Genomic DNA, 11841 nt, shown 5'->3' with positions numbered 1-11841 from the left:
AAAAAAAAAAAAAAAAAAAAAAAAGATAATAATAATAAAGAAAAAATAAAGGAAACTGCTTTATTTTATGGAAATAAACATAGGAAAGGTAAATAAGAAACTAATGAAGTTGGTTACCCACAACAAATAGGTAGAAGAAATGAGGGAGGAATTAACACTACTGAGTATCCTTTTTTGGCAACAGTTTTGACTTTTAGAACCATATTAATGCCTTATATCATTTAAAAAAGTCAAAAAGGATGAGAAGAAAGCAAAATATGGCCGGGTGCAGTAGCTCATGCCTGTAATTCCAACACTTTGGGAGGCTGAGGAGGGCGGATCATGAGGTCAGGATATTGAGACCATCCTGGCCAACATGGTGAAACCCCGTCTCTACTGAAAATACAAAAATTAGCCAGGTATCGTGGCAAGCGCCTGTAATCCCAGCTACTCGGGAGGCTGAGGTAGGAGAATCACTTGAACCCTGGGGGCAGAGGTTGTGGTGAGCCGAGATTGCGCCATTGCACTCCAGCCTTGGCAACAAGAGCGAAACTCTGTCTCAAACAAAACAAAACAAAACAAAACAAAAAAGTAAAATACATGAACAAGAAACCCTATTTCAAATAAATACTTCTTCAAATGAAGAACTAATCCAAATAATTTTTGGAAACAGTAATTTGACTATATATCTTTAAAGACAAAAAACTGCAAACAAATCTTGAACGCTTTGCAGGTTTCTTTTTAGCAGTGCTGTGAGCACAGGAACTCTGTAAGTATTTTGTGTATGATGTAGGATTAAGCAAATGTGCAAATTTATTGCTCCTCTTAGGAGACAGAGATTTAGATTTGAGATGGGATGAAAATACGGAAAAAGGGAAGTCAAGGAAAAACCTTGTATCACTATGAACAGATGAATTTTTAAATGGCCAACCAGAAGAAGGCCAACTAATAAATACAGAAATGATGTAGTTAGAAAATTACGATTATGTAATCATTATAGTAATAACTGACTGAGGTAAAAATCATCAATGTATGTTAAAACTACTGTGTGAAACATGGTCTCAAAATACCTCCCCACAAAGCATTTATTAATTACAAAGGGAAAATGATTACTTTTATAGTAGATAAACCTGGTGAATATCACTTTTAATCAAATGATTAAAATTCATCAATAATAGGACAAAATATCTCTTGATGTAACTCAACAGTCTTCTATATTCTTGCCCCAAAATACACAACATGAATATAATATTGACAAAACATCAGGCTAACACAATTGAGGAATGATGTACAAAAAATAGCCTACACTGTTTAAAAATATGACTGTCAGAGAAGACAATAAAAGGTTAAAAAATTGTTCTAGATTGAAGGAAATTTTAAGAACTGTTTGGTAATGTGTGATCTTGGATTGAATCCTGGATCAAGAGAAAAATTGCAATAAAGAACATTACTGGAAAAATTTGAATTTGGACTATGTACTAGATAACAGTAATTATATCAATGTTAAATTTCCTGATTTTAATATTTTTACTATGGTTAAATAATATTCTTCTTAGGAAATACATACTGGAGAATTTAGCAGTAAAAGAGGATGCCTGCAACTTCTCAAATATTCAGAAAAGTTTGAGTACCTATGTATGTGTGTGCACGTGTGACAGAGAGAATAAAAGTACATATGACAAAACATTAACAATTTGTGACTCTGGGGAAGTGTTCAGGAGTTTTTTTTAATATTCTTGCAAATTTTCTGTAAATTTAAATTATTTAAGAATCTAAAGTTTAAAAAATGTCTCTAAGCTGTTAAAAACTTAGAGAAGGTACTTAGACATTTTACCCATGGGAATTTTTTTTTTTTTTTTTTTAAATAAGAGTATTTTTCTGTCTCACAGGCTGGAGTGCAATCTGCTGGACTGGAGTGATCCTTCCACTTCAGCCTCCTGAGTAGCTGGCACTACAAGTGCACACCACCCTTGCCTGGATAATTTAAAAAAATTTTTTGAAGAGACAGGATCTCCCTGTGTTGCTCAGGCTTGAACTCCGGAACTCAAGTGATCCACTTGCCCTGACCACCCAAAGTGCTGGGATTACTGATGTGAGCCACTGTGCCCAGCCCCAGTGGGAAATTTTGTTTGTAGTTCTTAAGCATATTTTCTCTATGAATTCTGCTTTATAAAAATTTTTTTTTTTGAAATGGAATTTCTCTCTTGTTGCCCAGGCTGGAGTGCATTGGCGCAATCTTGGCTCACTGCAACCTTCGCCTCCCGGGTTCAAATGATTCTCCTGCCTCAGCCTCCTAAATAGCTGGGATTACAGGCATGCACCACTACACCTGACTAATTTTTTGTATTTTTAGTAGAGATGAGGTCAGGCTGGTCTCAAACTCCCAACCTCTGGTGATCTGCCTGCCTCGGCCTCCCAAAGTGCTGGTATTACAGGCATGAGCTACCGTGCCTGGTCAATTTTGTGTTTTTAAGGGTCTCAAGATTTTGGTTTAAATAAACAAAACTATGTATTTGTAAAAATAATTTGAGGCATGTTTCTGTTCAAATTTGTATTTTTACTGCATTTAAAATTTATTTTTTATTTAATTAAAAAAAATCTTAGATTGGAAAACATGAACTTGTATTGACACCAATCATGACTTTTCTCTGTAGCCTATGAAAGTGGACACAGTGCGGTGAGCCAAGATGTTTTTATCTGTAAGACTGACTAACAATGATGTACATACCTCTAAATAGCCAACTACTTTTTCCTAAAATGCAGATGAAAGGATTCATAATGGTCACCAATTAGTGTTACGGATACCTATTTTAATATGTATCTACTATCCATCACCTTTCATGGAGTCATGGCATTGATCATGGAGCTTTCACCTTTCATGTGAACTTTGGTACTGTGAAGACTGAGCCAGTTTTGTTTAGATTAACGAAGACATGTTTCATTCCTAAGAAAAGCCTCCTGACAACAGGTTTATTCCGTTCTGAGAAATGGTGACATTTTGGAAACTTCTCTCAGAAACAGCAGTCACACATGTGGAACACCGGATTAAACTGAAAAATCTGGGCGCTGTTTGAGCACATGTATTTCTACATATGATCACAACATGGAGTTAGGACATCCTCCTCCCACCCTACACATTTTCAAAGGAAAATCCAATTTTAGAAGTGTGTACGGACTTGCCAAACTTAAAAAACCCAATCACTTGAAAGTTAGCCAGCAGGGTATTGCCACCAACCTAATAAAGCTGTAGGTTTCATCATACGCACCAGACAAATCTACAAGGCTAGTTTCAGCATTCTTCTTTTAAAGAATTTATTTTAAACCTATTATATCACACAGCATGTTTCAAACACTGACAAATAACTCCCTAATAAAACAAAGGCAAAAAAGTTCATCTTATTAGAAACAAGATATACCATCACTTAACAGTCTTCAAATATCATTGCACTTTAACTTTCATAATCTGACACAGCATTCATGAAACAAGACGAGTTTTAACAGACAATACCTGTAAGCAGACATGCTTGTCCTAAATTTTTTATTAAGTAAGAATTTTACAAACATTACTTATATTAGTGGTAATGTAGAGTATCGTGCCTTCTCCAAGCTGCATGGTGAGAACCACTGAGAGTGTGGTCAAACTTATGCCCTTCCAAGGCCATTATTCTTTTGGCCAGCAGATGGCAGCCTCCACCTCTGGGGCTCAAATGATTCTCCAACCTCAGCCTCATATGTAGGTGGGTCCACAGGTGCACGCCACCATGCTCAGCTAATTTTTTATTTTTTGTAGAGATGGGGTCTCATTTTGTGGCCCAGGCTGTCCTCTAACTCATTACCTCAAGTGATCCTCCCTCCTTGGCCTCCCAAAGTCCTGGGATTACAGGCCAGTGATGGACATTAACTAACTATTCACTAGCTTTTGAAAATGAGAAAATTTATTTAGAAACTTGTTTTGTAGTACTTTATAATCGTTAACATTTAGAGTTCTCATATCAGAAAATAGATTATTTGTTCTAATTGGCTAAGGATGTATTTTAAAAGCATCTTGCTTTCTAAATTATATAGTTATCTTCTAGGTTTGTTTTTGTTTGTTTTTTTGAGACAGGGTCTCACTCAGTCACCCAGGCTAGAGTGCATCATCTCTCACTGTAGCCTTGACCTCCTGGGTACCAGTGATCCTCCCACCTCAGCCTCCTGAGTAGCTGGAACCACAGGCACGCCACCACATCCAGCTGTTTTGTTTTTTTTTTGGTAGAGACGGAGTCTTTTTATGTTGCTCAGGCTGACCTTGAACTCTTGGGCTCAAGCGATCCTCCTAGCTTGGCTTTCCAAATGCTGAGATTACAAGAATGAGCCACTTTCATCTTCTAGTTTTATAGAATGTATTAGGCATATCTATAGGTCCTACTGGCCATCATAGTAACATGCTGTGTTCTGACAACTTATTTACGGTCTATCTCCCATTCACCAGGAAGACTGTAGGCTCCTCAAGGAACAAAACAGGTTTTTTTCATCTGTGTAGCCTCAGCATATGACACAATAGTTATTTGTTTAATGAACATACAAGTGGTAGCTTTATTTCTGTTTTCTCATAATTTAGTTATTACTGCCCTGGGGATCATACGCTGAGATCTATTTTTCCTGTACTGTGTATCAAAGACCTGAGATGAGAGCAAGTATCAGCAGAAGTAACTGACCCTAAGAGATACTTACAAATGTCTTGTTGGTGGTACAAAGTTATACCCTAATCCAGTTTTCCTCAAACCTGTGTTCCATGGTATACTCATAATTAACTGAAAATGAGTGGGGAAAGGCAGTTTGTACCACCAAATATGTTTGGGAAATTGTTGGGTTAAATCAAGTTGAATACGTTTATTCATTTCAGTACTTCTCAAGGCGCAAGTACAGTAGCTTATGCCTGTAATTCTAACACTTTGGAAGGTCAGAGGGGGAAGATCACTTGAGCCTAGGAGTTCAAGACCAGCCTGGGCAACACAGGAAGACTCTGGCTCTACAAAAATAAAACATAAATTTGCTGCGCATGGTGGCATGCGCCTGTGGTCCCAGCCACTTGAGAAGCTGAGGTAGGAGGACAGCTTAAGTCTGGGAGGTTGAGGCTGCAGTGAGCTGACGGTGCCACTACAACTCTAGCCTGGGTGACAGGTGATAAAGTGAGATCTTGACTCAAAAAAAAAAAAAAAAAGAATTTAAGTAAGCTAGTGGTTTTCAACAGGGGTTATTTGGCCTTGTAGGGACTATCTGAGACATTCTGATTGTGACAAGTGTTGGGGAAAGGATGCTACTGGTATCTAATGGGTAGGGGCCAAGGATGCTGTTAAGCAACCTATAATGTATAGGACAGCCTCTACCACAAAGAATTACCCAACCCAAATGTCAACAGTGCCGAGAAACCCTGAAGTAATCTTACACACTGTATGAAACTTGTTTTACTGGTAAATGACTGAAAGTAAACATATTTATCTTTTAAGACAAAAAGGGGGCACTTACTGGAGGAATACTAGAGTACCTTCCATAATTGAAGGGAAGCTGAGATTAAGCAAGGCTTAAGAAGCAACAGAAAGAAGCCAGAAGATAAATAGGACCCTGCCTAACGCTTCTCTTCCCTCTGGCTATGGGCTTCTTTCTCTCTCACTGCAAACCAGCTCATCTATTAATACATGGTGAAAAACATGGCTGCCAGTACCATCTTTCCTTGAAGATCTCCATCTGAGAGGTAGTCTCTTTTCCTACTTCCAACTTTATAAATCCTGTGAAATAACTGATTGTGTTTAGGTCAGGTGTCTACCCCTGGACCAATCAACTGTCCAGGGTAAGGTTCTGTAAGACTTTGGTAGTCTTTAAATAAAGAAGCACATTATAGGAGTGATTTAAAGAATGTTAATCCCAGCAGGAAGAGATGCTGGGCAGACAAAATAAGACAATACACCATAGTGTCAGTTACTCTAGCACAATGATTAAAAGAAGTCTGCTAGATATAAAGCTTTGTGAGCTTAAGCTGTTATTTTACCTCTCTAAACATCAGTTTCTTCACCTGTATTAGGGCACTAACATCATCTACCTCAATGGGTTGTTAAGAAAATTAAATGTGATAATATATGCCGAAGACATGGCAAATGCTCAATAATTACTAGCTATTATTACCCACATTTACTTACTGTGCTTTGTAAAACCTTAAGATGAAGATACCTCCTTTTCTCATATCTATTTGACCATAAAATTATATTTTAACCCCAAGAACACTTATAAGCATATCTAAAGATACAAATATCCTATAGAATACAGTTTAGAAAATGTCCCAGACCATGCCATGCAGTCCAAAAGTTAAAAATCTACTTAATCAATCATATGTCTGAAAAAATTGCTGGTGTTGTTCAAGACTTAATTTACAAGAGAGTTTGGGAGTCTATTAGTACAGAAATAAAAGAGATAGGGTACACCTAAGTGTACAGCTCATTCAATTTTCACAAACTAAATATACCTGTGCAATCAGCACCCAGATCAGGAGACAGAACACTGACAGCATCTCAGAAACTAACTACTATGCTAACTTTTAACAGTATTGATTAGTTTTGCTTATTTTTGTACTTCATACAAATGGAATTATACAATATGAAACCTTTTGTGTCTAGTTTTTTCCTCATTCAACATTATGTTTGTGATATTCAGCCATTGTTGTTAGCTGTAGATAATTTTCACTGTAATCCATTAGATAAATACCATAATTTGTTTATCCATTTGACTGTTAATGGACATTTGGATATTTTCAAATTTGAGGTGACTAGGAATTAGGCTGCAACAATCATTATGGTATTTGTCTTTGGGTAAATACATGTATACATTTCTGTTGGGTATATACCCTGAAGTGGAATTTCTGTGCCATAAGGTATGCATATATCCTGGTTTAGATGTTGTCAAACAGTTCTCCAAGGTGGTTTTCATCTACTTATACTCCCACCAGCTGTTTGAGTTCCATTTGTTCCACATCCTCACTCCAGACCTACCCAGTATTTTCCTTGTTTTCTATTTTCAGCATTCTAGTGAGGATGTAGTGGTGTTTCATGGGGGTTTTAATTTGCATTTCCCAGATAACATTTTCCAGTTGAGTACCTTTTCATATGTTTGCTGGTTTACATGAAAATCTGCTCTTGTGAAGTACCAATTCAAGTCTTTTGCCCATTTTTCTATTGGATTGTCTTGAAAATCTTTTCACACTTTGTGGGTTGTACCTTCACACTCTACAAAGTTTCTTTTTATAAAAAGGACTTTTAGAGCTGTTTTTTTTTTTAATTTTTTAGATGTTTAAAGAAGTCTTTTATTAAGCACAAACAACTTTTAATACATTATCAATACAAATAAGAAAAGGTCTTTTAATGACTATATCAAAGATCTGAAAGGTTTTCTTCATATTGACACAATAAAAATAATCAATTCTGAAGAATTACAAAGTAAAATTTTGAGGACACCACTGTCTACTAATAAGAGTTTACCTACTGTCTAAATTTACTAAATCACCGGTGGAGGAAGGGCAATCTTTTTTTTTTTTTTTTTAAATAGCGATAATTCCTACTCTTATTAGCACCATTCAAAGCTTATTATCAGTTGTTCACCTACAAACTGACAGGTCAAATAAAGCTTTAAAGCAAGTTTTCAGTGCAATGTTTATAGTTCCTTCTTTTAAGATACTTGGAGTTTATAGCCTTGAAGCATGTTAAATAATTATGCCTTAGTAGTAGCAAGGTGTTAACATGTAGAGAGAAATGTCATGAAAAGAAATGAGGCTTATTCTGGCTGTGAAATGCATCTTAATGTGTTGTGGCTAATGCTATATATTACGCTGACAACATGCGGGATTACGAACTACAAATCTGTAGGTAGCTGGTGTCTATTAGCTCTCTGTGGTCACCATTTCAGGATGTCTCAGCTGCTGCCTTTTGAGACTAACTAGTTTCATCCTGTCTCTGATGTGTTCTGCAGTAGAAGCCATGTCACTTGGACTCCCAAAATATTGTTCGGTTCCATCAGGATAAACTACAGGAACAGTTAATCTATCCAAAAGTGATTTCCCAACTGCTTCAATTTCATCAAATTGCTCCTCATCATTAATAGCTTCAGGTTCTTCTGGACAGTCCTGCAAAATCTTTTCAGCATTTGAGTGAAATGCAATAGCCATTTCCAACCTATGTACTCTCTCTTCAGATGCTATTGTAAATTGTTTCCTACTCTGTTCAACCGAGGAAGTGTATCCCCAGATGATCGAGAAGTGCAGAGCAAAGATTGGCATAACACAACTGTAGCCTGTAGCAACTGCCTGCCGTAGTCATAAGTGCTCTGTGCAACATCAACAAATTTTCTATGCTTTTCCAGCAAAACTTTCGTTTCTTGAGCATCATCGCCCAATCTGATGTGGGTCTTAAGCAGAGCATCCAGGAGTTCACTTAGCCATTCTACTGCCTGGGCAGCGTCTTCTTCGCATTTAAACAACTGCACCATCGGAAGCATCTTTAACCTTCGCACATCTACCATGTCTTCACATCTTTGTTTTCTAAGTTGCATATCTTCCATCACTCCTTGTATGTGGTCCACATTTTCTTTATTTTCAATGGTTACATCCTTTCCATAGGCCCAGGATGCCTGATTGGAGATCTGATCCAGGAGACCTTGACCTTTTTCACGCAAACCTTGCAATCCCACATCAACACTTTTCAGCTTCTCTTCAAGCAGTTTTAAAGTTTGCTGAATCGATGCTCCATCAGCTGGTGCTACATCTACGCACAACATCCCTAATAAGCCATCCAACTGCTGAGACAAATCTTGGGCAACACCATGAAATTCAAGAGCTGCCTGTAAGAGGTTTTGCCTAAATTCCAGCTGACTGGCCTGTCGATAACAAACATCACTAAGTTGTTGCTGCAGTGACTTCAGTTCCACAAGATCTTCCTCATCGCCAGCATTCAAGAGTGCTGCAGTTTGCTGATTAAGTTCCACATACACTGCAAACCATTCACTGTGCTGGCTCTCAATCTCTTTGTGCTTCTGCTGTAGGGCCTGGGAAGCCCTAATGGAGTCTCCAATGCCCCACTGCGCTCTTAGTTGTTCTGATCCAGGTCCTTCAAGCCAGTTCACAACCTGCATCACTTTCTGTTGAATCTCTTCTAACTGTGTGTGCTTGCTACGTTGCCTACAAACTTCCTGGTAGCGGGTATATTGCTCTTGGAGTGAATCTAATAATTTCATAACCTGTGGCTGTGCAAGCAGTTCATCATCCATAGGAGACCATGACACCCCTCCATCTGAGCCATTAAATTGACGCTGCTGTAATTCGGATAACAATCCATGCCCTGTCTGAAGAACTGTTTCAGGATCAACGGATGGAAGAAAGTTTAAATCCACAGACCTTTCTTTCTCTTGCTGATTTCCTTTATCACTTCCATTGTTAATCAAAGCAAGTTCATCTAACAATGATGTAGATTCCTTTGTAAACTTCTCAAAAGCCAGCCTCTTATTTAACCAGTCCATGTGATCATAGGTAAGACTCCCACCAAAATCTTCTGTTAATTGGCATGGTTCTATATAACGAGTCAATTTGTTGGCAGACACTAAAATAACCTCAAAGCCAAGTCTATCCTTTTCTTTCCAAAAACAAAAATGGGTTACTTTCTTATCCCAGAATTAATCTGGCTTTACCACACAAACAAGGGACACCTCAGCTGGAACAACATTCTGTAGCATTACAACTACTGTTTTCACCACATTCCACTGTGATTTTCTGCCATCCACAATGACGGTAAATCCTCTAGCCTTACACTTCTCACTTGGAATGCTGAGTAGGTAGTCTAAGGTGACACTCAGCTCATCCATATTTGTCTGCTCGAGGCATAATGGAATTGTCAAAATGAGGCCACTCCGTCTGTCCTTTCTTCCTGAAAGGAAGGCTAGTTTTTTCTTCAGAATGGGTAATATTACAGAGGCCTCCATTTTACTCCAGTGAACTTCCTTAATTTTGGCGCGGCCGGCGGCTCCGGGGCGTTGGGGAGGACAGGGGAACGCTAGCGAGGTGCGGGCGGAGGCGGAGGGCGCGGCCAGAGCTGTTTAATTTATCAATCTTTTCCCTTTATGGTTGGCATTTTACCTACTCTAAGGTAGAGTCCTCTAAAAGTTTTATTATTTTACCTTTCATATTCAGACTTCCAATCCACCTGGAATTGATTTTTGTGTGTGGTGTGAGGTAAGGGTCCAGATTAAATTTTTCCCATACTGATAACAAATAACAGCACTATCTTTTGTACAGAAAGGGATATATACAACTAACTCAGCTAAATGAAGATATTAATTGAAACATCTTACTCCTTTAATTCTTAGATTGTGGAATATCTTTAAATAACTTTTATTCTTTTTTTATCGGAACAGACTGACTTTCAGAAGAGGCTACCTTGAGAAAACTACTGATATCAATAAAGTTCTCATAAGAATATGGCATTTCCATTGTACATCAGTTTGTCCTGAGGCTGATTCATACTCACTAATTCGTTATGCTTCAACAACTCATGGTGAGTTTCTAAATTTGTATAGTTTGGATCAAACACTGAATCTATAGTGGCTCCAACAAAGTACTGAAGCTACAGGAAATATTCTAGAAGCAGATGCCTTGCTTCCTCTCTGGTATCTCTCCTAGCTATGGCATTTTATAAGGAAAAAAATGAGAATATTGCTAACACAAAACAAGATGTTATGATCATTTAAAACTGATCTACAGATGTGAAATGTTCAGTTTATTTACTGATTCACTGATTGACTGAATGAGATGAGGTCTCACCCTGTTGCCTAGGCTGGAGTGCAGTGATATCACAGCTTACTGCAGCATCAACCTCCTGGGCTCAAGCGATCCTCCCACCTAAGCCTCCCAAGTAGCTGGGATCACAGGTGTGTACCACAACAGTCAGCTAATTAAAAACTTTTTTTTCGTAGATACAGGGTCTGGCCATGTTGCCCAGGCCGGTCTCAAACTCCTGGGCTCGGGCTCAAGCGGATTGCCTGCCTCAGCTTTCCAAAGTGCTAGGATTACAGGCATGAACCACTGTGCCTGGTAATGTTCCATTTAATTTGGGATTTAAAAAAATCCAAGTCTTGAGGCTGAGGCAGGAGGACTGCTTTAGCCTAGGAGTGCACGTTCAGCTTCGGAAACATGGCAAGATCACATCTCTACAAAAAAGTAAAAGAATTAGCCACATGTATTAACATACTTGTATTTCTAGCTACTCAGGAGGCTGAGGTAGGAAGATCACTTGAGCCCAGGAGCTCAAGGCTATAGTGGGCTATGATTGTGCCACTGCACTCCAGCCTGGGCGACAGAGCATGATTCTGTTTCTCAAGAAAAGAAAAATCCAAGTCTTTAGGCAGTGGTTTTAAAAAATAAAAGAAATAGAAACAAATGGAATAAATAACCTATTTTTAGCTTTAGTAAAAGCTAAAAATGGCTTTATTAGCTAGGACTGAGTAATTTTATGAATGAAAAAAAACAAATCAGAAATACACCCTGGTGGGGTGCCGTGGCTCATGCCTGTAATCCCAGCACTTTAGGAGACCAAGGTGGGTGAATCACCCGAGGTGAGGAGTTCAAGACCAGTCTGGCCAACATGGCGGAACCCCGTCTCTACTAAAAATACAAAAATTAGCCGGGCATGGTAGTAGGCAACTGTAATCCTATCTACTTGCCTGTAATCCCAGTTGAGATCAGGAGGCTGAGGCAGGAGAATAGCTTGAACCCAGGAGGCAGAGGTGGCAGTGAGCTGAGATTGTGTCATTGCACTCCAGCCTGGGCAACCGAGCCAAGACTCTGCCTGA

The 11841-nt window shown here is 38.5% G+C and overlaps 2 protein-coding genes across 8 annotated transcripts in view; both read right to left on the bottom strand.

Moving 5' to 3' along the window:
• Positions 1-11841, bottom strand: part of LOC108313244 (integrin subunit beta 3 binding protein) — an 87254-nt gene that overhangs the window by 22829 nt on the left and 52584 nt on the right. The window lies entirely within an intron of this gene.
• Positions 7299-10074, bottom strand: LOC108313242 (SEC14 domain and spectrin repeat-containing protein 1-like). Its single transcript, XM_017541545.2, is given in 2 exon segments — positions 7299-8217; positions 8220-10074. Coding segments are annotated over 2 exon segments (2088 nt in total). The 5' UTR covers positions 9976-10074; the 3' UTR covers positions 7299-7885.

This window comes from Cebus imitator, unplaced genomic scaffold, assembly GCF_001604975.1.
Source record: "Cebus imitator isolate Cc_AM_T3 unplaced genomic scaffold, Cebus_imitator-1.0 Scaffold135, whole genome shotgun sequence".
NCBI lineage: Eukaryota > Metazoa > Chordata > Mammalia > Primates > Cebidae > Cebus > Cebus imitator.
Note: the sequence above shows the minus strand (reverse complement) of the source record. Positions and strands in the feature narration are given on the sequence as shown.